This window comes from Schizophyllum commune (genome assembly GCF_000143185.2).
Source record: "Schizophyllum commune H4-8 unplaced genomic scaffold SCHCOscaffold_2, whole genome shotgun sequence".
Taxonomy (NCBI): domain Eukaryota; kingdom Fungi; phylum Basidiomycota; class Agaricomycetes; order Agaricales; family Schizophyllaceae; genus Schizophyllum; species Schizophyllum commune.
The window spans coordinates 2304304-2331160 of NW_026089539.1; the positions used below are offsets into that span (position 1 = coordinate 2304304).

At 56.5% G+C, this 26857-nt stretch overlaps 10 protein-coding genes across 10 annotated transcripts; 5 read left to right on the forward strand and 5 right to left on the reverse strand.

Annotated features, from left to right (window-relative positions):
• Positions 1-9: 9 nt before the first annotated feature.
• On the forward strand, positions 10-1190 carry SCHCODRAFT_02611610 (uncharacterized protein). The gene is made up of 6 exons (XM_003038580.2): positions 10-244; positions 297-334; positions 387-463; positions 515-600; positions 652-791; positions 841-1190. Exons 1-6 carry the CDS (start codon positions 161-163, stop codon positions 893-895), a joined length of 480 nt encoding a protein of 159 aa, XP_003038626.2. The 5' UTR covers positions 10-160; the 3' UTR covers positions 896-1190.
• A 185-nt stretch (positions 1191-1375) lies between these two features.
• SCHCODRAFT_02611612 (GNS1/SUR4 membrane protein) lies at positions 1376-2931 on the forward strand. The gene is made up of 8 exons (XM_003038579.2): positions 1376-1812; positions 1860-1950; positions 2006-2079; positions 2129-2174; positions 2223-2263; positions 2318-2387; positions 2438-2645; positions 2698-2931. Exons 1-8 carry the CDS (start codon positions 1489-1491, stop codon positions 2708-2710), a joined length of 867 nt encoding a protein of 288 aa, XP_003038625.1. The 5' UTR covers positions 1376-1488; the 3' UTR covers positions 2711-2931.
• A 120-nt stretch (positions 2932-3051) lies between these two features.
• SCHCODRAFT_02696844 (Rho GTPase activation protein) lies at positions 3052-6112 on the forward strand (the record flags this gene model as incomplete). The annotated part of the gene is made up of 11 exons (XM_050346901.1): positions 3052-3162; positions 3218-3287; positions 3340-3455; positions 3514-3626; positions 3674-4261; positions 4309-4351; positions 4404-4566; positions 4614-4872; positions 4924-5099; positions 5147-5223; positions 5276-6112. 11 exons carry the CDS (start codon positions 3052-3054, stop codon positions 6110-6112), a joined length of 2553 nt encoding a protein of 850 aa, XP_050202296.1.
• A 326-nt stretch (positions 6113-6438) lies between these two features.
• SCHCODRAFT_02566280 (uncharacterized protein) lies at positions 6439-8551 on the reverse strand (the record flags this gene model as incomplete). The annotated part of the gene is made up of 3 exons (XM_003037242.2): positions 8387-8551; positions 7492-8333; positions 6439-7442 (listed from the first exon to the last, which is right to left on the reverse strand). Exons 2-3 carry the CDS (start codon positions 8228-8230, stop codon positions 6439-6441), a joined length of 1743 nt encoding a protein of 580 aa, XP_003037288.2. The 5' UTR covers positions 8231-8333; positions 8387-8551.
• Positions 8552-9616: 1065 nt separating this feature from the next.
• Positions 9617-11348, forward strand: SCHCODRAFT_01166848 (uncharacterized protein; the record flags this gene model as incomplete). The annotated part of the gene is made up of 4 exons (XM_003038577.2): positions 9617-9907; positions 9960-10040; positions 10106-10154; positions 10207-11348. The coding sequence occupies 4 exons, from the start codon at positions 9617-9619 to the stop codon at positions 11346-11348; spliced, it is 1563 nt and encodes a 520-aa protein (XP_003038623.1).
• Positions 11349-11435: 87 nt separating this feature from the next.
• On the reverse strand, positions 11436-14801 carry SCHCODRAFT_02611625 (Adaptor protein complex AP-2 alpha subunit; the record flags this gene model as incomplete). Its single annotated transcript, XM_003037241.2, has 11 exons — positions 14705-14801; positions 14564-14654; positions 14484-14514; positions 14318-14426; positions 14072-14265; positions 13894-14023; positions 13745-13846; positions 13591-13696; positions 12864-13541; positions 11593-12812; positions 11436-11537 (listed from the first exon to the last, which is right to left on the reverse strand). The coding sequence occupies exons 1-11, from the start codon at positions 14732-14734 to the stop codon at positions 11439-11441; spliced, it is 2790 nt and encodes a 929-aa protein (XP_003037287.1). The 5' UTR covers positions 14735-14801.
• Positions 14802-14817: 16 nt separating this feature from the next.
• SCHCODRAFT_02611626 (P-loop containing nucleoside triphosphate hydrolase protein) lies at positions 14818-19236 on the reverse strand. The gene is made up of 5 exons (XM_050344484.1): positions 19167-19236; positions 18574-19107; positions 18404-18524; positions 15745-18351; positions 14818-15695 (listed from the first exon to the last, which is right to left on the reverse strand). Exons 2-5 carry the CDS (start codon positions 19083-19085, stop codon positions 15012-15014), a joined length of 3924 nt encoding a protein of 1307 aa, XP_050202297.1. The 5' UTR covers positions 19086-19107; positions 19167-19236; the 3' UTR covers positions 14818-15011.
• A 67-nt stretch (positions 19237-19303) lies between these two features.
• On the reverse strand, positions 19304-20221 carry SCHCODRAFT_02611632 (Co-chaperone Hsc20). The gene is made up of 3 exons (XM_050344485.1): positions 19824-20221; positions 19537-19768; positions 19304-19488 (listed from the first exon to the last, which is right to left on the reverse strand). The coding sequence occupies exons 1-3, from the start codon at positions 20199-20201 to the stop codon at positions 19346-19348; spliced, it is 753 nt and encodes a 250-aa protein (XP_050202298.1). The 5' UTR covers positions 20202-20221; the 3' UTR covers positions 19304-19345.
• Positions 20222-20282: 61 nt separating this feature from the next.
• SCHCODRAFT_02744535 (uncharacterized protein) lies at positions 20283-25927 on the forward strand (the record flags this gene model as incomplete). The annotated part of the gene is made up of 20 exons (XM_003038576.2): positions 20283-20532; positions 20577-20602; positions 20652-21718; positions 21766-21867; positions 21917-22896; positions 22950-23154; positions 23204-23350; positions 23403-23535; positions 23590-23682; positions 23733-23883; positions 23937-24061; positions 24117-24138; positions 24189-24319; positions 24374-24415; positions 24465-24602; positions 24650-24807; positions 24854-24985; positions 25037-25207; positions 25257-25519; positions 25574-25927. The coding sequence occupies 20 exons, from the start codon at positions 20283-20285 to the stop codon at positions 25861-25863; spliced, it is 4626 nt and encodes a 1541-aa protein (XP_003038622.1). The 3' UTR covers positions 25864-25927.
• A 254-nt stretch (positions 25928-26181) lies between these two features.
• On the reverse strand, positions 26182-26749 carry SCHCODRAFT_02490368 (uncharacterized protein; the record flags this gene model as incomplete). The annotated part of the gene is made up of 5 exons (XM_003037239.1): positions 26182-26280; positions 26327-26385; positions 26436-26484; positions 26535-26645; positions 26699-26749. 5 exons carry the CDS (start codon positions 26747-26749, stop codon positions 26182-26184), a joined length of 369 nt encoding a protein of 122 aa, XP_003037285.1.
• Between the last annotated feature and the right edge of the window lie 108 nt (positions 26750-26857).

Sequence of the window (26857 nt, forward strand, 5' to 3'; positions counted from 1 at the left end):
TGCCGCGCTGCTTCTCCGACCTCATCCGACCGCGTTGCGATATATGTAACCACGCTGCCATATAAAGGATTGCTGCGCGACCTGCTCTCTTCCGCATCCATCGAGCTTCAAGCAAGCTGGCGCACCCACCCTACACGACTTTCGACTACCACATACGATGATGTCTGTTCTCGCGCCCGGCTTGCCCCAGACTCTACCGGAGACGTCGTTGTCCGCGTCGTCGCCCTCGACGACTGTCAACGAGGTACGCCCGTCGCACTCATGGAGACGCAGTTGCTCATTCCCGCCCTTGTCAGATGGACCGTTTGGAAGAGGCCTTGGTACCGTTCACTCAGTATGTCGTATCTTTTCCAAGGATGTACGAAGATGCTGATGAGACGCCCCAGGCGTATCCTTCGCTCTGGGTATTCGTCGGTTCGCCTGCAATGCATGCTGCCCTCGTGGTGCGGATCTACTGAGAGCTGTATGTACCACGTCCTTAATGCTCAACGCTACGGCTGACATCGGTGCTCAGGCTTCGACCTTCACGACCTTCATAAGCTTCGCACTCGCTTCCTGGTCTTCATTCATGACCTTCTGCAATCTCTTCGCTCGTCTGGTGTACGTCCTGCCAAGGTCTCATCTATCGACCGATCACTGACTCGATTGCAGGTATATGCTGTGTATTCCCTCGTCCCGTTCAATGCTTCCTCGTACTGCATGATATCTGCGTTGCCCTATGGCGACTGCGGCTCCCCCTACGCCGAGTCGACTCCCGCTGCCATTGAAAAGCTTGAATTATCCAACAAGAGGTTCGCTGGTTTGCGCTGCTACTCGTGGATGCACTAACGTCGATGACAGCACCCACGTTATCCTGGCCGACCTTGAGAAGGGTCCCTGCCTCATCATCCACTAGCCGCTTTCCGCCGTCATCGCCCCAAATCTATCGTCGTATATACCATTCACTGTATCGTTATAACTTTTGGGACTTCGTGCATGCATCCGAGACTTACTATGGAATTTTCATCTTCTGCCTCCTGCTTAATCGCTATTTCGATTCGAACCAATTAATACCCGTCGGCGCAAGCTCAAGAGCACCTTCCCATATAGATAGGCTCGCACCACGGTTCACTTACGCACTTCCACCCATCCTCCTTCGCAGACATTTTCCAGTGAGCGTAGCCCTTGTCAATGTCATGCGAATACGGTCATTCTTTCGTGCGATCTATCAGCAGTGAATAGGGTGAGTCTCACATGAGTTGATGAGCGCGAAGCTCCCATTGTATGCCGGGAGTCTACAATGAGAGGTGCTTAGGGGATGTCGCGCAGGTCGACAGGCGCTGAGGACGTGTCGCGCAACGCGCGACGCGCGCTTAGCCGCCGGCATGAGCTGATACAATCACATGTCTTGGAACCCATCCGGTCACGCGACGTGACACGTCGTGAGGGTGATTTTTTGCGCCGACTCGTACCCTCCTCCTCCATCCGGTCCCCTCACTCTCGTCCACTATGGCGCTCGCCGACATCCTTCTTGCCTATGTCCCCGCCGGCATCCCCGAGCATCTCACGTCTTATGTCCATGCAAAGACCCCCATGTCGACGACGCCCGCGGTCGTCGCGGCGCTGACCTCGTATCTCGCCATTATCTTCGGAATTCAGGCCGTTATGAAAAATCAGCAGCCTCTCAAGCTCAATACGCTCTTCCGCATCCACAATGTCTTCCTCAGCTCGGGGAGCTTGTTGCTGTTGGTGCTCATGGTTGAGGAAGTTGCGCCCATCGTGTGGAAGCACGGACTCTTCTACAGTATTTGTAACGAGGGTGCTTGGACGCCGGTGAGTGCCTAAGCTGCGTAGATGTATATGTGCTAACGTCTTTGCAGCGTCTTGAATTCTACTATATGATCAACTACTACTTTAAATACATCGAGTTGCTCGACACGGTATTCCTGGCGCTCAAGAAGAAGCCTCTGCGTACGTTGTTCCCTTCGCACTGGTATCACATTTACTCACGCAGGCCTTCACTTAGAATTCCTGCACGTCTTCCATCACTCCGCCACCGCTCTCCTCACCTACTCGCAGCTGGAAGGGAAGACCAGTATCGTATGTTGTTCCGCGAGCATTTTCTTGTACATATCTAACATCCCGTCAGTCATGGGTTGTCATCTCACTTAACCTCGCGGTTCATGTCCTTATGTGTATGCTTAATCTTCCTTTGTCACGCGATTCCACTCACGTAGCTTCAGACTACTACTACTGGGCTTCGGCGGGCGGCGCCAAGATCTGGGTGAGTGCATGCGAATATTCCACCGTACGTCCTTGAGGCTGACACGTTTCTCAGTGGAAGAAGCATCTCACCACCATGCAAATCGTTCAATTTATCATCGACTTGCACTTTGTGTACTTCGGGAGTGAGTGTGGGTCTTGAATGTGTCCGCTTTGAACTTACGGGCGCGTACAGCGTATTCGCATTTCACCTACTCTTACTGGCCGAACTTGCCTAATATGGGTAACTGTGCTGGGGCGGAGTCTGCGGCACTTTTCGGTTGTGGGTTGCTTACAAGCTACCTCTTCCTCTTCATCGACTTCTACTTCCGGACGTACAAGAAGTCCCAACAGCAGAAGGGCAAGGCTGCTGCCAACGGCAAGGCGAACGGTACTGCCAACGGGTGAGTTCTTCCTTCGCCACCTTTGCGCCTAAACTTACATCGAGTGTTCCAGTAAGGCGCAGTAATACGAAGCGGCTGACGACTATGGAGATGCGGCGGGGTCGGCAACTGCGGCGAAAAGTCATGCACTCACACTCCTTTTGGTACCCGCATATTACAGGCTCATCACCTTTCATAATACAATACCACCTGGCGAGGGTCCGGAGATGCTCGTAGCTTGTGATGATCAGTATACCAATCCAGGATGCCCTTATGAGTTGAGATGTCGATTCTCGACCGGCTGGCTATTGTTCAGAAATAAGAAATCGTGTGAAGTGATCGCCGAGGCGCGGCGGGTGCGCCGATAGAGCACTGTTAGCCAGCACCGCTGATCGTCCACTTGGGACTCAATCCCTTCTCCTCACCCATGGCCGCGCCCGCCAGGTCGCCTCATCGTCGGAGGTCAGCTTCGCCAGGACGGGAGTTCACCGTTTCTGTCGAGACGTACATTCCGCCCGGGGCCACGTTACGCGCTAAGGTGATCGCTGGGTTGTCCTGCTAATCGCGCTTTGCGCTCACAACGACGGTATCAGCCCCCGCGAAAGAAATCAGAGAGTCGCGATTGGACTGCTTCCGGGAACGATGATCCTAGGAAACTGAAAGGTGCGTATACGCTCTTGAGCCTGGATGAGTCTCAACATTGACGCCGGCTTAGAGAAGTCAAGCTGGTTGGGCGCACCGCGAGGGGTCGCGACCTCTGGACATTGGCGGCAGGCGAAGTGTAGACTCACAGAAGACGGTGCTCTATGTCAGCTGAAGGTATACGTCGATGTGCGTGCTTCACTCCGGTTGTCATGATCGTGTGCTCAACAGTTCCCCCGCCTTCCAGGAATCTATACTCTACCATTCCACCGCCGTCAACCAGCTCCATCATACCGACATACGCTTGGCTGATAGCTCGCTGTTCTTTCGCAAGGATGTCATTGTGATATCCCTCCCTCCGTGCGTTGCACTGCCCTCTCGCAGCTATGTCACTCACCTACAATCAGAGGAAGGCCGGGCACTGCGCAGCCGGAGCCGCTTTACCTCAAGTTCTTCGCCACCGAACTGTGCAATGCTTGGCTCGTACTACTGCGCTCTTACGCTGTTGCGGAAGTCTATGGCAGGCATCTGTTCCCTCAAGATGGTGGTGCATACCGTATGTGGCGACAGGTCGACATGACCGTCATGCAAGGCCGCAATCTCGGGTGCTCCAAGCTTTATAATGGGGCTGGATCCGACGCCCGAAACAGTGTCGATTGTCCACCTGAGGCTGACACCCAAGAGATCGACGTAACCTGCGACATCCATATCAATGACATGCTCTGTGGGCGTACCACCGTCAAGAAGGGCGCTGTTTCTCCTGACTGGCACGAGACCTTCTTGTTATCGGACCTACCTCCCTTCGAAACGTTACGTATCGTCGTCTGGCGCGAGAAGAAGCTTTTCAAGCCGACCATTCTGGGCAGCGTACACGTCACCCTCAGCAACTTTAAGCGAGGAGAGATGGTGGAAGGTTGGTTCCCTGTCTTGGCTACCGGTCCTGTCGGTGGGGATACTCAGGTTGGCGACCTCAGGTTGAAGCTACGTGTGGATGAGTATGTTCGGTGTTGCTTCTAATTTTCCTTCGACTGAGGATAACTAGGGAGATCATACTGCCTTATTCCTGCTACTCGGGCCTTCTAACGGTGAGTACACATAACATGCCTGTGTATCTCTGCGAGGCTCATATCAGACAAGACATTAAACTCTCGCAACTTTCTCGACTGGATGGCCGATTGTGAGGCGAAGCTCAAACTCAAGGCGGTCGCTTCCCAGCTCATGTCGGTCGCCATCGCCAAGGATGTCTTTCTGGAGCAGGTGCAAGAACTCGCATCCAGAACAGTCGACGGAACACCACACTGTGTGTTACTTCTTTTACTGCGTACGAATCTGCGCTGAGTTCGCTAGCTCATTCGACGCTCTTCCGTGGCAACACTACACTCACGAAGGTCATGGAACTCTGCATGGCGTGGTACGGGAAGGCGTTCTTGGACTCCAGTATCGGTGCACCGTTGCGCCGGCTTTGCACTGAGAAAGTTGCTATTGAAGTCGACCCCGTCCGCAGCGGGAAGGGACCCAAGGACATCGAGCGGAACGTGGAGACGCTCATCTACTGGTGTCAAGAGTTCTGGAACCAGATATACTCCGTACGAGACGAGTGTCCCAGGTCCGTGAACCTTTTACCCCCGCGTCTTCCATCCATCGCTCACTTGAATAGAGAGATGCGCAGACTTTTTGAGACAATTCGGAAGCTTGTGGACCAGCGATATCGCGTCAACGCCAGCCAAAGCGAGCAGAACCGAGAACTACCTTGGCAAAGCGTCTCGGCCTTCTGCTTCTTGCGGTTCATCGTCCCCGCTATACTTCACCCACATCTGTTCGGCCTTTACGCCGGTATGATCAGTTGCTTTTCAGGCTTACACAGTGCTCATGCTTCGAAGGGCTTCCTCCCCCTCCTGTACAGAGAAGCCTCACCTTGATAGCAAAGGTCATTCAGAGTTTGGCAAACCTCAACGCGGTATGAGTTCAGTGGACGAGGTGGGGCAAATAACTAATCATGCTTTCGGCAGACGGTGCAGAAGGAAGAGTTTATGCGCGGCGTGAAGGACTTCCTGTCAGACAGTCGACCTGCCATGATCGACTACCTCCTCGTTGTTTCCGCCGCACCGGACGAATCCTACGGTCCCTCAACGTCCTCACCGGAGCGACACGCCAGACTCAACATCATGCATTGTCTGCGAACCCGTGGTGCCCATATGTCGGTCCTCCAGCGTGAGGCCATCCCTATCCTACCGCACCTCCTCGACATCCCTCGCCATCTCGCCATCATCGCCTCTTCGGTTGTTCGCCACTCACGCGAGTTCCGCGAAGCTGCTGCCCATGGCAAAGACGGAGAACGTGCTCCGCTGGACGAACTCTGTGCATGCTGTTTGCAGGTGGAGGAGACCGCCCTCCAGCGTGTCAGCCAGCTGGTCAGCCGCGTATCCGTCGAGCAACACAGCCAAGCGCGGACGCACGTCGCGATGCCCAGCGCATCGACTGTCATGAGCACCTCGTCCTCCAACGACAGCCCGCCGGCAAGCCTCAGGAGCAAGAGCAAGCAGCGAAAGATGCAGCGTCCATCAACCGCGCCGTCATCTCCGGACACTGAGGACTCCCCCAGACGACGCATGTTTTGCGATCCCTTGCCACCCTCCCCAGTGCGTAGGTATTCTCCGTCTAGCGAGGTGCACGCACGCCCTACGACGGAGAGCACACATCGCCGCCCGCCGCACATCAGGGCCACCTCGACAGACTCCATCCCGTCCAAAGCATCTCACGACGGAGCTGGCTCGCCGTCCAGAATGGACTATGCAGATGAGCTGAAGCCAAGGAGGGGTCTCTGGCGGGGTATTCTACGCCTCTGATTTCGATACCCTTTCCTCTTCGTCGACCTTTATTTTGAATGACCTCTGGCCTGCTTGGTTGCGGCTGTTCCCATGTTGTATCACCACCCTGTACATTCGGCGGGTGCTCGCATACTCGTCTGGTCCATCGAATTGAACGCTTCGGATAGTTACTTGTGTCTCCTTGACGCCGGAGGACGGGTTGTGGATTGTGGACGATGCTTGGGTGTTTATTTATGTACTTCTGCTGTCTATATGTTATACATCTAGTTCAAATGTGTGTACAAGATGGTGCGCGATCTATAGTAGCGATACAACAACCGGAGGCATCTACACAACGTGCACATCTATACGACGTGCGCAGAGGACACGCACGCCCATACATAGTCCACGCCCTCCTTCGACAGCACGCCACGCCACTGGTCCTTGAGCGTCATGCTCGCGAACGAGGCGCTGTCGCGCGAAGGCGTGCCGACTTCCTGCACGGAGAGCGCAGGCGGCGCGGCGGCTGGCGCGGAGGACCTCGAAGACGCACCCGAGCTCTGACCGCCATCCACGACCACGGCTCGCGCGGAGCTACCCTCGCTCTCGGATCCAGCATCGTTCAGCGCGCTCTCCTCCGCAACAGCCTTCAGGTGCGCCATCCGCTCCGACTCGCCAGCGGAAACGATCCTACTCCTGTTCATGTTGATCTCCACTCCGAGCCCAAGACCTAGGTTCTTCGCAGGCTCGACGCCTTTGCCCGCGTCTTGGTGCACGAATTCTACTCGCTGTTGCGTGTCTGGCACCTCGACGCCAGGTACGCCCGCGACCTGGCTGATGCTCCGGTTGAGGGAGACGGGCCCTTTCGGCCGTCCTCGCTGGGCGTTCGAGGCCGCATGCGCGCGCATTGAAGCCATGCCAGGGGCGGGTGAGGGGGACGCAAAGTAGTTGTCGTCCGCGTCATCATCCTCAGGAAGAGCGAAGGGAGGGAGGTCTTGCATGGCGAGGACGATGGCATGGATCGGAGAATGGTGGTCTTCTATGTTGAGGTCTAGCTCTGCTTGAGGCGACTTCTCGTAGCGCTGGAAGGGCGAGAGGGCAGTAGACAAAGGAAAGGAGGGCGTTGGGCGCTGCGTCGGGGGGTTTGGGGATGGAGACCGGTCTGATGACGTATGCGTAGCGGGCTCGCGTCGGTGCTCTCGAGGTGTGTCTGCCTCGCCTTCCGCGTCTCTGGGAGGAGTCCGCGCGCCGACAAAGTCCAGAAATCGCACAGCGACAGCTACCGCCATCGCATCGACCGCATGAGCTGCGTCCGGCGCTGTGACGAGCAGTTTGCGCCGTCGTGCGTCATTGTCTCTATCATCTGAACCTAGGTGAAGGTCAATACAGCGAGTACACAGATAAGATTGATGACGAACCAGTCAGGAATGCGCAAGCTTCTATAATCTGCTCGCAGGAGAGATTGGGGACGCCGTCATCGTTGCACGATGACGGAGAGATGCTCAGGACCTTGGACTTGGGAGGCTGCTCATGACTCTCGGTGACGTTCGCGCCGTCGGCGACATGGATGTGCAGGATGCGATCCCAATCGGCCAATATGACCTCCTCTGCACCATCACCACAAAACGCGACGTAGACCTGGTCTCTCTGATGCGCGTGTAGCTGCGGCGTGTGGATGCATTGCAATGCGGCCTTATCCTTGGGCTTCTGTGGCGTAGTGAGGTTCGCCGGTGGCTGCAACTGTTCGGGAGGCGGAGCGCAGGACGACGACGAAGACGACACGGCACTAGCGGCCCTAGCGACGCGTCGAGGACGTCTAGGGAGATGACTAACGTGCGGCTGAAGATAGCCGCGCGTAGATTGCTGCGGGACGCGCTGCGTAGGCTGAGGGACGCGGTGAACGAGGATAGGCGTGTGTCCTGCGTCGGTGACATCCTTCGTCAAGGGACGCGAAGAGTGGGAGGAGGGACCAGATGCCCTGGACGATTCGGAACCCGAGCTCGATAGGTTGAAAACCTGCCGACGCCGCCGCGGGAGAGCGAAGGCATGCGGTTGTAGGTTGGCCATAGCTGGTGGCGACACGTCCTTGGGGTCTGGTGTAGTATAGAGTGTCGACGAGGACATGGTCGACGAATCCGAGATGGGCGTGTATGACATACAGCGTCGTAGGGCGAATGTGATGGGAGAGCAGCGTGATTCTGGCTGACGCGGGGTGTGGGTTGGGTGTGGGGCCGGAGATGATGGAGGATCTCAACAGTAGCTGCAAGGCGCAAGATTATCAGAGAAGGCAAAGAGCGAGAGCGCGATACGCACTTGGTTCTGACTTGTAAAGGCACAGCGCGCGACTGTCGCGATAGGCAGGCGATCTGTCGCGTATTCTAGAACATCGAGCGGGACGGCGACGGGAGTATGACGGGAGAGGGTAGGACGGATAAGGGCGCGAGGGATGCGGAGAACACGCGGAGGAGAGCAGATGTGCAGCCAGCCGGCAGCCTGCTTGTTGGAGGTCGCTCTAGCACCGCGCCCCGCGGCTTCCTGCTCGGTAGGCGCGCGACTCTGATCCGTCAGAAATTATTCCCACGTGTGCCACAAAGTCCGTACCTTGGACTCTCTCCCTTTGGTCTCCCTGCGACGGACCCTAGTAATTCAGAATGCGACTTGGCAATTCTCGTTGTCTCTCGCATGTTTTCTTCGTCAGTACGCGTTACCTACAACAGACCTCAACGGCGCGGCTCTCTATGCTGGTCTTCCCGCTCTAGTTCACGTGCACGCGGTGGCGGCTCCTCCTCGGTTCCCTCTTTGAGCTTCCCTTTGTCTCTTCCCATCATCACTGTGCCTTCGTACCCTGTCCTTGTACGAGCTGGGGATGGTGCAGGGCCAGAAAAGGCCGATCCGGCCGCTGGGTCTCAGCTTCACATCCGCACTCAAAACCGTTGTTTATCCCAAGCCTGTCAGTGGGCATTTCTTGAACCGTGGTTTTCGCTGGCTCATAGATTGTGTAGTCTTTCGATGTTCCCCTCTCACTTCCAGAGCATTCCCGTCCGCGTTATCGGAGCTCTCGATCGACCAAAGGCAAGTACGGAATCAAATGCGCATATATGCACGGCTCATCCTTCGCTGCAGAGAACGACATACTGGCGTCCTCAAAATCATTGCCCGATCATAGACGAGGTGGGGCAGTTGTCAGCACCGTCGGCTCGCGAACACTCGTAGGATCTCGACCTGCAACGCTCCGACCCAAAAGCTATACGCGCCCGTTAGGCGAGTCGCGTTCGGAGGTGAGTGGCACCGGAGACGTCGATTATCGAGTGCCCCGTATACATGATCCTGGCGCAGAACCACGCTTTTGGGATGAGCAGCTCGAGCTCAAGTGTGAGTGCTCTAGTACTAGCACCCGATTCTTACCACGCATCGCCAATCACACTGTGCAGCGAGTCCAACGATGTTACGACGCCAACAGCGAGCAGACAAAGCCGAACGCTATACGCAGCAGTAGCAGTCTTCCGTCTGTGAGCTTCGGACGAACTTCTGCTTCAGCTGCGCATGAATGTTTCATTACAGACTCGTCGGCGTCGCAGCTTTCCGTCGTCCCGAAAGTCTACAGCTATCCCCGTAAACGAAGGCTCTATCTCAATTGTCAACCATCTCATCTCCGATAGACCAGCAAGTCTGCCGGCAAAGCCTCCAGAAATCTGCACACAGAGGTATGCGAGTCAGGTCAGTGAACCGCTCGCGGCACTAGATAATGTCCAGATCGTGGAAGAAATGCCCGACCTCCGGTCCGTGGACTCCTTCGGCAGAAAACGCAAGACCATAGCCCATTCGCCTTCACAGGTACGTATCTTCTCAAACGAACGTTCTCTATGTGCTCAACACCACATTGTAGGCTGGCCAGGATAGCCCCTTCTCAGTAGATCTTTCCCCGATTATCGAAGATATTGCATTGTTTCCGCCGTTAATGGCAATTGTGAGTGGCAAGTTCTGCAGTGGTCGATTCTAGATTGACCTTGGCTGACTGCTCTCTGACCCTAGCCTCAGCCCGCAGTTCCGCCCAAGTCTGGCCTGCGCCGCGTCACACCTCGTAGGCATCTCTTTTTCTGTGTCAATATCTTCAACGACGACCCGAACTATAGGTGCCAATGATAGCCCGGAATCACAGGACGAAGACCTCTTGCACGAAGACCCTAGCATCCCAGCCCTTCTCTTGACCTTTCCGACGCCAGAATTACCGCACTCACCTATTCTGGCACCTCAGCTTCCCTTCAGGCTCCCTTACGAAGATGACATCCGTCCCGACTCACAGGCACTTGCTCTCGATGACAAGCATTCCCTCGCTCACGGCAACTCCGTCCACTCTGAATGTCGAGACGAAACAGCAAACCTTTCTCCGCAACAAAGCATTTCCCAGAATATCTCGCCGCCCTCGCCTCTTAATGTTTCAGGGCGGATCAGCCCTCAAGATTCCCTGCTGGAGGAAATCGTCAGCGACTTGATCCATCGACATGCACCGAACGATTCTCCAGGCTCTCGCCATCTCCTGTCTCCATCCTCTGCCCCTCCGTCTCCTCCTCGCTGTACATACTGCGGCTTCGGCTTCGGATACTCTCTCGCTCTCGCCGACATGTCCTCAGCCTCAGTCAATCGCTCTCGCACCTCTCTCGACGTCAAACGCTCGTCCTCTCGCAGCAACCTCGCCGGTCCCGGCAATCGTCTCTACGCGTCTTCATCGTCCATCGCCTCCTTCAATAGCGCCGCGAGCTCTGTCGTGCCCCTCAAAACGGAACCCTGCGACCTGTGTGCTCCGCAGTGGTCAGCTTGCAAGGACTGGTACGCGGTGCGCGGTCGGCGCCTGCGAGACCCGGCAAGCCAGAACGCGAAAACCCGAACCATGGAGAAGAAGTCCAGGTGGAGGTGGGAGGGAAAGAAGGGGAAGCCTGCGGTGGACCAGGCGAGCGTTGAGCATAAGAGCCAGTGGTTCTCGGACAGCATGAAGAAGAGCCGCTCGGTCAACGAGTTTGGCGTCATGCGTCGTCCTTGGGGAAGCGCTGGGCAGTCAGCACCGGCGGCGTCGGGTAGGGTCGACCATGGCGCTACGCAGGGTGGCAATCTCAGTGTCAGCGGGCCGGGTGACGTCGGGCGTTCGGCGTCGATGGACTTCAAGAAGACGCAGAGGACCTCTGCACAATCAGATGCGTCTGTCCTTCGCCGCATTCGCCGTTTGTTTATTACCGAGTCTCGGTCGTCGAAGCCGAGTGGGGGATCGCCCCCACCGTAATGTCCTTCACAACCATTGTCGCGCATAGTATGATTATAAGTGTACAGGCCTTGTAATATAGGTGTGGTATACAAGAGCAGTGTCCATTGATCAAGCCGCGGGAGCGCCAGCCTTGAGCGGTTTCGAGACCAGCGCTTGCAGCTCCTTCGCTGCCTCCTCCGATGTACTGCGGATCGTCAAGCGACACAACTGGCGAATGGGGAAAGTCAGTGATGGCGCGCGCCAGGCAGTCAGGCGGCCTCACCTTGGCATCGCGATTCGGTTCCAAGCGAAGGAGACAGCCGACCTTGCCCTCCTCTGCGGTGTGAAGGACTGCAGCGCCGACGAGGTTGTTCTTGTTGGGGTCGATCTCGTCTAGCAGCTGGAAGTGGTTCCCTCCGACCACCATCCGGTTCTTCGCCAAGTCCAACTGCCCTCCAGCTGTCAGGTCGATGGGGAACACCTGCTGCGCCTCCCGCGGCGGACCGCCGATGAGCTTCCACCGCTCAAAGAAGTCGGCCTGACCGAGCGTGACCGGCTCAAGGAACTTGCTAATGACGATGGGCAAGCGGATCGCGATGGACTGCATCGACCCGGCGAGGAACGACACCTGCAGGATCGGCGGCTCCGCGAACATCTTCTTGCACTCGATGTGCAGGAGCTGCTGCACCTGCGTCTTCGGCGCGATCGTGCTCGGCGGGATCTTCGCGAATGTGACGGAGAGCGCGCTCGGGTCGGCGACGTGCACAGTCGTCGTGAAGGAGGTGAGCGGCGCAGTGACCTTGTTGCCCATGTACACCGCGAGCTGGCCGACGTGGCCCTGGAAGCGGCTCTTGATGCCGATCTGGATTTGGATGTCCTCGTAGAGGACGCCCTCGCCAGAGTACGTGAGCTTCTCGAACCAGCGCTCGATGGCGGGGCCGACGGTGAGCACTGGCTTGCCTTCTTGCGGACCCTCCCGCTTCGCATGCGGTGAGGTGAGGTCGAGGCCAGCGAGCGAGCCCAGCACGTCCTGCACGTCCTGCTGTAGCTGGCCGTTGGTCTCCTTCTCCTTCTTCTCCGCCGCCTCGCGATCGAGGTTGAGCTCCCGTCCACCGTGTACCCATGTCCGCTTGTCCTCGGTCGCGTTGAGCTTCTTGTTCAAGCGGCCGAACAACGCGCTGACACGAGGTGGGAAGGGGGGCATCTCCTCGCACACATTCTGCAGTATCTCGTCCTCCTCTGGCCGCTGCGCGAGCGCGAAGTATTCGCACGCCCGCTGCTGCAACTCAGAGTCCAGTACGTGCCGATAGCGCTCGAATATAGTGACGAGCTGGGGCTTGATCTCCGGGAAGACATTTACCCACTTGATGTATGTCGACAGCAGCAGCGACCGGGTTGGCGCCATGCAGAATTGTGACTTCATGTGCAGTAGCTGGAACTGATCGACCGGGCTGTATCCCTCCTCGTTGGCAATGAGATGTCCATATTCGCCAAGTATGTAGCCTACAACAGGATGTAAATATACGTCACCGCGAAAGCCAACGTCCTCCTCACCTCCGACCTTGACCAAACTCTCGTGGGTTGAGGGCGCCTTGAGATGCTCGAAGACAACTTTGGCGGCGTAAGATTGCAGGTCCTCGGTGTTGGTGACAATTTGCACGACACGATACCAGACCTCGTCTCCGACGTGGTCGCCGGCAGTGCTGATCAACTGCAGGATGGTGTCGACATACCACTTATACGAGTTGGCGTACTTCTCCGTAAGAATAGCGATCTTGAGCACCATCTCTTCACGAAGCGCGTAGTCTGCAACCCGGAGATATCGCAGTAGTTCGCCGACGATGACATCCGAGTTGTCGACGTCGCACATGCTGTACAGCAAATCGAGGGCGCGTCGCCGAACTGAAATATCCTTGTCACGCAACGACATAATGATCGTTCGCTGGTGCTTCTTTATTGGATCGAGAGATTCGGCGCGCGCGGCCAGATGAGCCATGGAGTCGAGTCCAAGGTATCGAACATTGGTCTCCTTGGATGAGATGAAGCGAGCAAGTAGGTGAGCGGAGATGCTGACGAGGGGAGAACGCGTATCGAGGTGGATAGCAAGAGAGATGGCCTCGAAGAGGACAGCATGCTGAGCATTGTTGTGTTGCACGTTTCTTGTTGGTTCGCCGCTGTTGTTCATGATCGTTTCCAGGACTTTGTGCAGCACACTTTGGATAGCTGGGTCCTCTAGAGGGGAATGAGTAAGGAGAGCAGGCGACGATGCGTAGCGACGGACCTGAAGGTGGATAATACTGTAGCAGACGAAGAAGCTTCACCTGCAGCCAAGGGGAGGGTACTTTATAGTACGAATAGGCAGCTGAGTACTCGTGCTCTATCACGAGCTGGAATGGCTTAGTATACCTTAGGACAAGTCTTTCATGACCACTCACCCGATGTAATCGATCCACCGCTTTGGTGTAGCAAACGGCGAGTGCATCAGGGTGATCTTGCGCAAGGGCCATGACAAGACTGGTCACAGACACAACGACACCCTACGCACATCTTAGTCAAGTCCAACGCCGTTCAGCAATGTCCGCACCAAGTTTGGGTCATCCATGATGGACACTATTCGCAGGGCCCATTCTGCCACGGGTACGACGTCTGGGTGTTTGCGATATAATCGTAGTAGCGTCAGAGCGGCCTTCTTCTTTACAAAGGGTGGCGAGGTTCTGTTGCATCGTCAGTACCGTGTTTGGCATGAATGACGAGGTGCATACGGGGATATCAGTAGGCGGTGCACATCCTCAACCAGCGCTTCCGCCATCTCGCTTCCTCCGACGTTGGCGATCGCGTGAAGTGCTAAGCAATTGTCGACTTCGTTGTTGGAATCGAGGTCTTTTCGGATGGAGTTAACAACAAGGCGGAGGAAGTCCGAATTCTCGTGCATGAGCAAGGTGACAGCCAGGTAGCCCTGTGGTCGGGGATGTGAGATACAGCTACGGCGCAGGGTACAGGCAACGCACGATCTGCTTCTCGCTGTACTTGGAGCTCGAGATGAGGTTGACCGCCTCCATATGTCCCACGTCGACCTTGTAACCCAGGATGTACGTGAAGATGATCTTGGCAACATATCTGGGGAATGCGTCTCAATCGTGGGGGGAATGAGGGCTGATCCTAGAGGAAACGCACTTCTTCTTCTGGTACCCATCCAAGTTGCCGTCTGAAGCACAATGGGTGAGCGGCTACTTGACTATCAATAGTCTACAAACCTTTGAACTTCTTCCGGATGTTGGCCATCTCCTTGTTGATGCGTTTCTCCTCCAGTTCGCGGACACGCGCGCCGCGAATGTCCGCAATGAACTGCACGGCGTTCAGAGACTTGTTCAGTAGCAGCAGACAGCCTACGCGACCTGAGTGAGACCCCTCATATTCGTCGCCATGGTGGGCAGCTGAGGCTCCGCCTACTGACAACTTCGCAGCACGGTGGACGTCGAGGGCAGAGCGAGGCCTTGATGATGTCAAAGCGCGTTACGAGATGCGTTCGGGGAACAGAAACCCGTGCTATTTTGATTTTACCCGAATTAGTGACTATGGAGTAGAGTAAACGGACGTATGCAGTCCGCGAGTGGTTGCAAGGAGAAGACGAAGTGGGGTGCTAGTGCTATGCGGTAAGTACTAAAGTAACAAAAGGCTATTCTACTAGTGAGTCTACCCATCCTAGAACAGTCTGCGTGACAAGCGACTCGGCGTGCTGGGCCGCGAGAAGGAGTTGGGGGTTGCGTACCCTGATCGTGTCTCTCCTGGCAGAGGTCTACGACCACCAAAGCTGCGAGGGGACATTGCCGGAGTACCAGGTACGGAGTTCGGTACGGACTGCACCCCGATACGCTCGCCCGCGAAGTCGTTGAGGAGACGCACGACATCGCGGGTGAGAAGATCCAACTCCTGCACCTCCAGCGGCGTCAACGCGTAGTTCTTGTCCGCGTCCTCGTCCTCGTCATCATCGTCAGACTCGCGGTCGATGTCATCGTAGTGCCGCGCAGCCTCTTGCTTAGCAATGAGCTTGCGGTTCACCCGGCGACGCATGAGGATGCCCTGATACACCCTCAACATACAACCCATGAAGAGCTCCTTCAGTCGTTGGGTGTCTTCGAGTGCATCAAGATTGCCAACGATGGGAAGCCATCCATCACACTCGAGGCCGCGAGGCGTAAGCTCCGTCTTGCTGGCGCCGAAGAGGATGTATGTCAGGAGGTCGATGCGAGTGGTGTTGACGATGGACATCTGGTTCCCTCCGGTACCCATACGCTTCTCGATGAAAGCGTAGAGCATGCGCTCGTGGGTCTCATGGTCCGTCAACCTCTTACGATCGTTGACGCTGGACGGGTGCATCAGGACGTTCTGGGATGCAAGGTTTATGAGAGCAAGGGATGCGTAGAAGACGACGCACCTTCTCCATAGCTGTGCGGTAGATCTTGTCCTTGATGCGGAGCGCGTACTTTGGCTGACAGGCTAGTGTGATCAGAGCCGTCAATAGCGGCATTGAGCCACCGTTCACATTCAGCTCCGAGGGAACATCGCCGTGGCGAGTGAACGAGGCCGAACCACCCGCGGAAACATCGAGGACACCTGCGCGCCTCATGGAGTCGTACAGATGCGTCTTCTCTTTCTGCATCTGCACCAAGGTGGGTTTCGATAGGAAGTTGTCGACGCAGAACCTGTTGGCGCGCACGTACTCGCCGTTCTTCTGGATGTCCCACCAGGCGTTGTAAGCCTTGAGAGCGGCGAGCACATCCGAGCGGAACTCGCGATCAGCCCAGCTGTCCTTGGCCTGCCGTGCTTCCTCCTTCAGATGCATGGGGGCGACGAACGGATCGCGATTGGACATGATGGCAGCGAGGGTGAGGGCCTGGTCTAGGCAACGGAAGAAGCTGCCGTACAGCAGGAGCCGACCTATTTGGACGTCGCAAGGGATCTGCAGAAGTACACGACCGAGCGCCGTTAGGTCCTTCTTCTCATCGAGTGCGCCAACTAGACGAAGGTCGTCCATAGCGGCAGCAACCCGATCCGCAGGAGGCGGCTCGATAGTGCGCTCCAGCACCTCTTCCGTCGTCATATCAGGGAAGTGGAGAGCCTTGATGTGCATGACGACGTTCGACAGGTCAACACGCTTCATCTCGACGGTCTGGTGGGTCGCGAGTCTGCTCTTGTGCGCCTCGCTGAGAATACCGTAGTATTCTCCGGGACGGTGGCGACCTGCACGACCAGCTCGTTGGTTCAGGTTGGAGAGACCGACCCAGGCATTGACCAGGCGGCTCATGTGGCGATCAGGATCATAACGGTTTTCCCTATGCCGGCCACTGTCGACGACGTAGACGACATCGGGGATGGTGACGGAAGTTTCGGCAATGTTGGTAGAGAGGATGATGCGACGCACGCCCTCTGGGGGCGGCTCGAAGATGACCTGTTGCTCGGCCAAGGGAACACTGGAGTGTAGTGCGTGGATGGTGTACTTGCTCGAGTTGCCAAAAGGTAAGCGCCAGGAGCCGTTGCGAGGGTTGGTCAGCATCCGGGTGACGCTCTGGATCTCGTCCCAACCAGGGAGGAAGACAAGGACGTGACCGTCATCCGACTTCTCCAGTACGTGTTGTATGGTCGCGCATACAACTGGTATTGGCACGTCCAAGTCGTCCTCCTTGATGTTAGACGGCTTGTTCAACGACACGCTGAACATTGCGCGAGCGCGATCCGGACCAAATTCGTGCACAAGGAACTTCTGCACCTGGTCATCCTGGAATACCCAGCGTAGGCGCGGATCACTCGCGAGCTTGGGTCCGAACTCGTCGATGAAAGTCTGCTGCACGGGGAAGGAGCGTCCGGGGATCTCAATGACCTTCGCTGGCTGTCCTGTCTGATCGGGGAGGTACGTCTGGAAGAGCGTCGGGTCGATGGTTGCGCTCATGAGGATGACCTTCATGGGCTTGCCGCGAGCGCGACGGTCAGCGAGGATGCGCTTGAGCACGACGAGCATGAGATCCGTGTCGACGTCGCGCTCGTGCACTTCATCAACGATGATGTACTGCACGGTGTCCAACCACTCCGAGCCCGCCGAGTTCCCCACCAGCCCCGACTGCAACTTCTTCAGAAATACACCGATGGTGCAGAAAGTGATGGAGCCGTTGGGTTCAGGTGCACGAGACTCGAAGCGGACGGTGTATCCGACAGATTGACCGACAGTCTCGCCGCGCTCCTTCGCGACACGGTCGGCGACGCTGATAGCGGCAAGACGACGTGGCTGCGTACAGATGATGTTGCAGCGTGCGCCCTCGCCCTTGTCGATGTGATGGTCGAGGATGAGTTGAGGGATTTGCGTCGTCTTTCCGGAACCAGTGGCAGCCATACAGATAGTTACGTCGTTCTCTTCGATGTGCTTGATGAGGTCCTCCGCCTTCGTGTAGACGGGCAGCGCTGCGCGGGTCTTGCGCATCTTGTCGAGCTTGGGGTTCTCGAGATAGGCTTGTCGTCTCTCCGACAAGAGCTTGCTCTTGGACTGTATGGTCGCATCTGATGCTGTGCGCGACGCGGACCAAGCGGGGGGTGCAGCGGGCGCGGTGACGGCAGCGACGGAAGGTCGATTACGGTACAAATTGCTCTTCTTGATGTCATGACACAAATCGCGCAGGTCGTTGTCGAGTGCGTTGCTCATGGTGAAGTAGACCTTGGGTGCTAAGCCGAGGTCAGCGCCCGTCTTCGCCGCCTGCACGTAGGTTTTCCAGAGCTCGGGATCGCACTTCTCGAGATATGCGGTGACGTCGAGGTAGCAAGCGATGGTGGCTGCCTTCCGGTTGGTGCCATGGCCTATGCCGACTTTGCTACCGTTGATGAGCATCATGGCATCCCAGCACACCATGCCGCCCTTCGTGCCTTGCTCCTCGACGATCTCGGGCTTGTCGAAGTTGTAGCGGCGGCAGTAGTAGTCGATGAAGCTGCGCGCCTTCTCGACATCGACAACGCTTCCGTCGGAAAGTGTGATCTGAGTGATATCCTCCACGAAAAGCTGCAACTCATGGTTACAGATGGACTGGGCAAAGCGCAGTCGAGTTACACACCTCCCCAAGACCGTCAGCCTGATATGCGGCACACAGCGCCGCATTATTGTGAGACTCAAGCTTTGTCGGGGCGTCGCCGACACCAACAATTTCATGCTCGGTGGGCAGTGCTACGCGAGATCTGGTAATGTGTAAGCAGTATGCGCATACATACCGGTGGCGCCACTGACCTGAAAAGCTTGGTGTTCGGGCTGTCCGCGGGCACCCATTCGATCGTCTCGTAGCGCAAGTTCTTGAAGCGATTGCCAAGATGACTTTTGGGGTTGTCGTAGTACTTGGGAGGGAGGTCCCTCGTCTTGTGATGCTTCTCGATGTACTCGCGGTTGTACACGGGCCAGCTCTGGATGTTCTGCTGCGGTCCCCGCTGCCCCCGACGGCCCCCACCGCCGCCTCCACCACCTCCTCCTCCTCGGCGATGGCGTGCGTTGTAGCCGCCAAAGGACCTGTCGTAGTGGGAGTTGGAGGGAGGCATGTGCTTTTTGCTGGCGGAGTCTTTGGGGGCGGAGGTGCGACGGTGCTTTGGAGCAGACTCGTCTGCCTGGGCTGCGTGCGCGTAGGGGCGTTTGAGGGAGGAAGAAGCAGAGGAACCGGCAGCAGCGTTTACAGTGGCCTTCTGCGCGAGGGATGATTGCATGAGGAGGCGGCGCCTGAGATGAGCGTGACAGAGTCGAGCTAAGCTCATAAGGAGGGGAATGCCGACAAATCTGGATCGGGATCGGTCAGTTGCCCGGTCTGCGCTCAGCCGTCCGTCCGCCGCACGCACCAGTGCCGACGCACTTTCCCCGTCGTCGCTCTCAGCGTCCTTCTGACCTGACCTTGAGATGACCGCACAACAGTCGTCTGCGTCTGATGCGAGCCAAAAATTGCCCCTGCGTCTCTCGGCATTTGCCGCTACGGCCCGACGCTCACAAGTCAATTCGACTTCAACTTGACAAGTCTATTCTACGTATGATTCTCCTTCCACTGCTCTGCTGCTCTCTGGATCCCCTCCCAGTACTTCAGTCGAACAGTACTATCCTTCATACCCGCCCAATCCTGCGCTGCACTTTGGATTTCGATATTCTTCAAGCACTCGCTGATTTGTTCTGGCAATCGTCAGCATGCCTGCCGCTCGGCAGAGCCACCTCACTCACCTGCTGCTTCCTCAGCAGCCGTGTTCACCTCCTCCACGCCTTGAGCGTCCTCAATGCTCTCGCGAGCCATCATAATCTGCCCAATGAACTCCATGTCATCGACATGGTCGTGCTCATCGACTTGCATGCCGTTCCTTTCGAGGATGTACTCAGCGCGAGAGAGCGGATTCAGCAGTGTTTGGTAAGCCTTGTTAATCTGGGCCGACACCGTCTGCGCCATGTCCTTCTTGTCCTAGAAGCGTAGATACATGTCAGTACTAGTAAGCCTGTGTGTTATCCACACGCACCGCTGCTTTAGACGCCCACGTATCTGGGTGACAGTTCGTTTGAGCCTCGCGGAAGCGCTGGCGTAGAGTCTTCGTATCGACCACGAAGGGGTTCGGTTCGTACGGGAGCCCAAACAGATCGTGATATGGAATGTCATGCGAGACGGGGAATATCGTCCAGCACTTTGTGCAAGCTTGCAGGGAGGTCGGTAAAGGTTCCCCGCATGATGGGCATGGCAGCCGCGATGGAGGATTGTGGACAGCACGGAAGCTAGACGGTAGGCATCTTCCGGCGTAGGCAGGCGCAGTGACAAGCGTAGGAAGAAGCCGTGGTGTAGAGCTGCGAACCACGGTGTTAGAAGCAAGGGGCAGTCTGCAGATGCGCACAAGTCTGGACATGGCGGTCGGAGGGAAGTGACGTCACGCGACGAATCAGTCTGATCGACTCTTGTCCTTCGGAGCTTGACCGACGCGTCCACCATGTCCGCCCCGTCCGCCCCATCCGCCTCGGGCTCGCAGGACCCGCGGACAACGCTGCGGGTGCGCATCAACCAAATTGACCACATCATGATCCCTCCCGGACCGCTCGACAAGTCCACCAAGCCTTGGGCGCCTATAATCCGCATCTATGGCGCGTCTTCCATTACCGGACGCAAGGCCTGTGTCCATGTCCATCAAGTGTACCCCTACTTCTTCATCGAGTACAAGGGTGACTTGGACCCCAAATGCGGTGAGTACATACTATATCATGCAGTCCTCTGCTGATCGTACCAGTCAAGCAATATATCGCCAAGCTTACGGTGCGCGCCACACCCCCTTTCCCCTCCCCAAATCTGACCCAAGGCCTAGCATTCCCTCGACCATGCGATTGCAGTCTCCTTGAAACGCGATCCTGCCTCTAACAAGGCCCAATATGTTCGTGCCATCGTACTCGTCAAGGGCATCCACTTCTACGGATATCACTCGACCTATTCGCCCTTCCTCAAGGTTCTGATGATCGACCCCAACATCGTCCGTCGCGCCGTCACCATCCTGCAGTCCCCCTCTATCATGAGCACCCAGTTCCGCGTATATGAGAGCCACCTCAGCTACTACCTCCAGTTCTTATCCGACTTCGGTCTCTACGGCTGCGGCTGGATGGACATGGCTGAAGTCTTCGAGCGCGGCAAAGAAGGCGACGAACTTGCGCTCACCGCGCCGACATTCAAGCCCTCGAGCTACTTCCGCCAAAGTCGGATGGCTCTAGAGGTGGACGTCGTCGCCCACCAGATCCTGAACCGACATCGTCTGACGGCGCGCAATATCCACCACCAAATACCGGAACCACCCTTCCCTCCCGAACCTCAGGTACCCAGTGTTCGTGAGCTGTGGGAAGACGAGCGACAACGGCGGCAGGCGCGTGGGCTTGACCCATCACCTGAAATGCCCGTGGACCCCAGTGACTCGTCGCGAGGCCCTGGTGGCGATTGGGTTTCCGAAGCGCAATTCTGGGAGGTGATGAGGAGGAGGATCGAACAAGACCGCGCAGATCCACCGCCACCAGCAGACCCGAAGGCCAAAGCTTGGGAGAAGTACGCTATGACAACATTCGAGAGTATAGAAGCACTCTGGGACGAGGAATGGCGGGTGTGGAAGCCCGACAGAACAGTTCAAGGGAGGCCATCTCGCGCGTACGAACAAGATGATGCGGCGGGGAGACCACCTGTCTCAAACGACGACGAGATTGACGTGGACATGTCCGTGTTCTTGACCCAAGGGATGCTGCGCTTCGATGACGACGAGGCTGACAAAGACGCGGACGGTTGGACTGGAGCCCAGGAGCCACAAGCAGAGGAAGACGAGAAGGACGACAATATCCTCGAAGATTTTGATGCCGACGACATCCAGGACGAATCTGGGGCTCAACCTACCGAAGAGTACGTCCAACAGCTGGTCTTCTTCGTAAAACTGACAATGCGCGCAGGGACATGAATGCTTTCTTTGCGGATGGAAAAGACGATGAAGAACACACCGAAGAGTTCGCCCTACCAAAACTATCTCCTCCGCCCGAGGAGGAGTCGCCAGAGTGAGACTTTGTCCATGTGTCAAGGCTGCTCTGACTCATCTTCTGATAGGGCTTCCGACGACGACAATCCCAGACCCAACAAACGTCGACGCGTAAGGATGAACGACGTCACCCAAATAATCCCGGAACCTGCCAGCGACCAAAGTTTCGACATCCCATCAAGCACCAGCCTCCCTCGCACTTTACCACGGACCATCTCGCGCTCGCTGTCTTTCAGAGCGACACCACAGCGAACCCGCCGATTCGTCTATGCCATCCCTCCGCCCACGACCAAGGACCTCCTCGAGACAGTTGACGACTTTCATATACCCACGAAGGTCTACCGATCGCCATACTACTCCAATCCGTCAGACGCGCCTGAACGTCCTCGCGAATTCGCAGGTCTGATGTACTACCTCAAGGGCGGTGACGGGCTTGGAACGCTAGATGAGTGGGATACCGGGCCTCCGGGCAAGCACAGTATGCGCGCTTCCTCGACCAAACCGAGCCGGCTCATTAGAGACGATATCTGGGGATGGGAGTATGCAGGCTCACCGCCGTCTCCTCGGACCTGTAAGCACTGGCTCCGGTCGCAACCCAGCAAGTCAGACGCGGACGCTGCGAAGGCCAAGAAATCCCGCTCACAGATCGAAGGGCCAACCCAGGCCGATATCTATGGACTGAAGGCGTCCCCGGGCGACGCAGGCGCTTACCGCGAGCGGCAGACGATGACAAAGTTCTCTCTCGAACTGCTCGTACCTACAAGAGGGCACCTCCTGCCCGATCCTTCCGAGGATATCATAGCGGCGGTGTTCTACTGCCATCAACAAGCAGACGGTCAGCTCCTACCGGTCCAGATCATTGCTGTGGATGGGCCTCAGCTGCGGCCTGAGCGCCTGCGTGATCTCAAGATACAATGCGTAGACACTGAGCTCGACCTGCTCAACATGGTCGTCGACACTGTTGTTGACCTGGACCCCGACATCATCGCTGGCTGGGAGGCGCAGACGCAATCCTGGGGCTACCTTGTCGCTCGAGGCAACGACTACGGTGCGTCATGAATAAAGAGAGTCACTCAACTCGTTCACGAGCATTCGCCATAGGGCTCGATATCGCCGACTTGATGGGACGAGCCCCTCCTCGGCGTGCTGCAAGTGCGCAAGGCTTGGATCGGTGGGGTCTGCGGAAGGGAACGACCATCAAAGTTCCCGGGCGACATGTCTTGAATATCTGGCGGCTTATGCGCACGGAGCTCACTCTGAGCGTCTACAGCTTCGAGAATGTGGCGTTCCACGTCTTGCGTCGCCGGTTCGTTTGCCCTCAGTAAACCTCTGAGCGCTCTCTGACCCTGTCGTAGAGTGCCCGCATATAACCATGCGACCCTCACAAGGTGGTTCAACAGCGATGTACCCCACCATACCACCCAGGCTCTGCACTACCTGGCGAACCGTACGCTCATGGACCTGGAGATCCTTGAGGGGTCGGAGGTCGTGACGAAGAACGCGTCAGTCAATGTTCTCTGGTTTGCACGGGTTCGACGCTGAGACTATATCCAGAGAATTCGCCAGAGTCTTTGGCGTCGACTTCTACTCTGTCCTCACGCGAGGATCGCAGTTCAAAGTCGAGTCTTTCATGTTCCGTCTTGCGAAGCCGGAGAGCTATGTCCTGCTGTCGCCAAGCAAGATTGATGTGGGTACTCGCGGATGGAACCCTTCCTTGCTCCTCTAATACGGGCGATCTCAGGTGGGGAAACAAAACGCGGCGGAATGCATGCCACTCATCATGGAGCCCACTTCCGCGTTCTACTCAAGCCCGCTGCTCGTTCTGGACTTTCAGGTCAGTCCGTCCTGAATACAATGCCTGCGGTCACTCATACGTCTGTTCAGAGTCTGTATCCGAGCGTTATGATTGCCTACAACTATTCTTACGACACATGTCTTGGGAGGATTACACCCTTTCAAGGACGATACAAGTTTGGCGTCACGGATCTCAATATTCCCAAGGGTACATACGAACTACTGCAAGACGATATCAACAGTGAGCTCGTCACACCGCCTGCTCGTTTCCAGATGGATGATAATCGAGTGCAGTATCACCAAATGGGATTGCCTACGTCAAACAACGCATCCGGCGCGGCCTCCTCGGACGGATGCTCACGGAGCTTCTGGATACGCGCGTGATGGTCAAGCAAGCCATGAAGGGCGTGCCAGACAAGGTCGGCCAATATCACTTGGTAAATGCACGTAAATTGAAGTCGCAGGATGGAGTAGGCGCTGCAAAGAATTTTGAATGGTGGGTGTCACCTTCGGAAGAGGCGCTTCGATCTCTGACGCCATTGTCAGCCCGCCAACTCGGCTTGAAGTACATCAGCAACGTAACGTATGGTTATACCAGCGCGACGTATTCTGGACGCATGCCAGCGGTTGAGATCGCGGACAGCATCGTGCAGACTGGACGTGAAACGCTGGAGAAGGTCATCACAGCACGGCAATGCTTGTCTTCTCACCTGGACTGACGATGGGATCAGGCCATCGACCTCATCAACTCCCACCCGAAGTGGGGCGCTCAGGTAAGCAGGCTGCTCTTTGCGGCTCTCGAGACACCGTTAACTCGCACAGGTCGTATACGGAGATACTGACAGCGTCTTCGTCTATCTCATCGGCAAGACCAAAGAACAGGCCTTCCGAATAGGCTACGATATGGCAGACACCATCACGGCGCTGAACCCGAAGCCCATCAAGCTGAAGTTTGAGAAGGTATAAATCGGCTGACTGTACTGCGTACCATGCTGATCAAAAGGTAGGTCTACTTGCCCTGCGTCCTCCTTGCGAAGAAGCGCTACGTTGGCTTCAAGTACGAATGCGTGGATGATGCGGAACCAGGCTTTGACGCCAAGGGCATCGAGACTGTTCGTCGAGATGGAGTCCCAGCCCAGCAGAAAATGACTGAGAACTGCTTGAAGTGCGCATAGTGCGTCGTCGATATATGAGTCTAATCATTACGTCAGGATCCTATTCCGAACGCAAGATCTCAGCCAAGTCAAGGACTACTGTCTACGCTCCTGGACCAAGCTTATGGAGAATCGTGCTTCGGTCCAGGATTTCGTCTTCGCGAAGGAGGTGAGGATGGGCACTTACAGGTACGTCTGCGTGTATGAGCCTAGGTGCGCTATAGGCTGACGACTCTTCAGCGACAAGGGCCCTCCACCCCCGGGTGTCACAGTCGCTGCGCGGAAGCAAGCAGCAGATCCCAACGCCGAACCCCAGTACGCCGAACGAGTGCGCTATGTCATCGCCCGTGGGCTTCCAGGGAGTAGACTCGTAGAACGCGCTTTTGACCCTCTGGAATTCCTAAACAATAGGTGCGTTTTCTCTCCCATATAACATGCGGCACTGACACAAATATGCAAGCCAATTGCGACTGGACGCGGTCTATTATATCACGCGTGTGCTTATGCCGCCATTAGAGAGAATATTCAACTTGGTCGGCGCGGATATCCAACAATGGTATGATCAGATGCCTAAGGTCAAGGACCCGACGCAAGGGTCGCCGAGGAAATGGTCCCCTAGAAAGGGGGAGCAGCCGACTATGGGGCTGCTCGACACCCTCGTGAACATCGAGGAGCATTTCCAAGACTACAGCTGCCTACGCTGCGGTGAACTCGCATACGACGGTCAGTTTAGTCCGCGCACTGACTTGTGTTGCACCCATTGACTGGAGCGGTCAGGAGTTTGCGACGACTGCCGCACCGTTCCGCAGACAACAGCCGCGGACTTGTTGACGACCATCCGCACCCACGAACTACGGTCGATGCAGATACAAACCATTTGTGCGTCGTGTAGCAAGACCCCTCAAGCCGAATCCATTGCTTGTGAATCGCTGGACTGCCCCTGGATGTACGCGAGGAAGCGAGCCGATGGGAAAGCCGAATTTTTGGCTGCATTGAGGCATGCCCTGAACGCTGTTCAAGAGGACAAGGATGACCTAGACGACTTTGATTCCAGGATCGACTGGTAGTCACCTACAATCACTGTATAATTCGGATAACATAATTTATCGGCTGTAATACCACTTTCTTTTTCTACAGTGCGACCTTTGAGGCCGCCTCATTCCATTCCACCCCTTCACACGTTCTGATAGCCCCCAGGCGCTTGAGGAGGATTCGCTCCCAGCGGCTGAACGGGTGCGGGAGGTTGCTGGGGCGCTGAGCGAGCGGGGGGCGGAGGGGGCTGATCATCGTCTACTGTCTGGTATCCCTCCCTGGCACTGCTCGTGAAACCACCGGGCATCGACCATACTTTGGGACGATGAGCGCGTGCACACTGCTACATACTTTCAGAACGCACCGGTCGGGCCAGTGATATCGCTTCCACGCAGGTTAAGGCCTGAGCCGCGCTGGCGCATGGCCAAGCCAAAGGCAGCGAACGTAGGGATCTTCACGAATTTGAGTGGGTTTGGGGAACATGGAAGACCAACGCACCTTGAGAAGGAGCAGGATCACAGTAAGGAACTTGATGAAGCCATTCTGCTCATGACGGGCTAAATCGCGTTTCAATGTGGATTTCTCGATACATTGGAGGAGTGCGCACCCATCCAGACGATATCGAAGATGGCGGACACGCCCAGCATGCCAGTGAACTGCGAACGCGTCAAGTACACCGCGATGAAGCGTAAGGGTGCGTACGTACAGTCTGCAGAGACTGCGCTGCCTCGGCATTCTCTTGCGCGTATGCTCCGAACAGGAAGATCGGGAGATTGTACGGCGGCGCGGCGAAGGGGCTGAGCAGGAACGACAGCGCCTGCAGCAACCGTCAGGCGGTTCCGACCGGGTCTATACGCGATATGTGCATACGGTCTCTGCCAGAACGAGTTTCGAGGGGTCCAGTCCTTGCACGAAGTCCATGTTGGGCGCGATAGTACTCTTCAATAAACTGGGGAACGAAGGAGGTCCAGTTCGACACGTTGCGTCAGCTCTCGCGCCAATGGTCCACGTGCATGGGCCGGCTGGCTC

Coding starts and splice junctions, on each gene's coding strand:
- SCHCODRAFT_02611610 (XM_003038580.2), top strand. CDS start 161: ATGTCTGTTCTCGCGCCCGGCTTGCCCCAGACTCTACCGGAGACGTCG. Junction 245..296: donor CCTCGACGACTGTCAACGAG/GTACGCCCGTCG, acceptor CGCCCTTGTCAG/ATGGACCGTTTGGAAGAGGC. Junction 601..651: donor AATCTCTTCGCTCGTCTGGT/GTACGTCCTGCC, acceptor ACTCGATTGCAG/GTATATGCTGTGTATTCCCT.
- SCHCODRAFT_02611612 (XM_003038579.2), top strand. CDS start 1,489: ATGGCGCTCGCCGACATCCTTCTTGCCTATGTCCCCGCCGGCATCCCC. Junction 2,080..2,128: donor TGGAAGGGAAGACCAGTATC/GTATGTTGTTCC, acceptor ACATCCCGTCAG/TCATGGGTTGTCATCTCACT. Junction 2,175..2,222: donor CGCGGTTCATGTCCTTATGT/GTATGCTTAATC, acceptor ACGTAGCTTCAG/ACTACTACTACTGGGCTTCG.
- SCHCODRAFT_02611626 (XM_050344484.1), bottom strand. CDS start 19,085: ATGAGCTTAGCTCGACTCTGTCACGCTCATCTCAGGCGCCGCCTCCTC. Junction 18,525..18,573: donor CCGAACACCAAGCTTTTCAG/GTCAGTGGCGCC, acceptor ACACATTACCAG/ATCTCGCGTAGCACTGCCCA. Junction 18,352..18,403: donor AGGCTGACGGTCTTGGGGAG/GTGTGTAACTCG, acceptor CATGAGTTGCAG/CTTTTCGTGGAGGATATCAC.
- SCHCODRAFT_02611632 (XM_050344485.1), bottom strand. CDS start 20,201: ATGTCCAGACTTGTGCGCATCTGCAGACTGCCCCTTGCTTCTAACACC. Junction 19,769..19,823: donor CGTGGGCGTCTAAAGCAGCG/GTGCGTGTGGAT, acceptor CTACGCTTCTAG/GACAAGAAGGACATGGCGCA. Junction 19,489..19,536: donor GGCTGCTGAGGAAGCAGCAG/GTGAGTGAGGTG, acceptor GACGATTGCCAG/AACAAATCAGCGAGTGCTTG.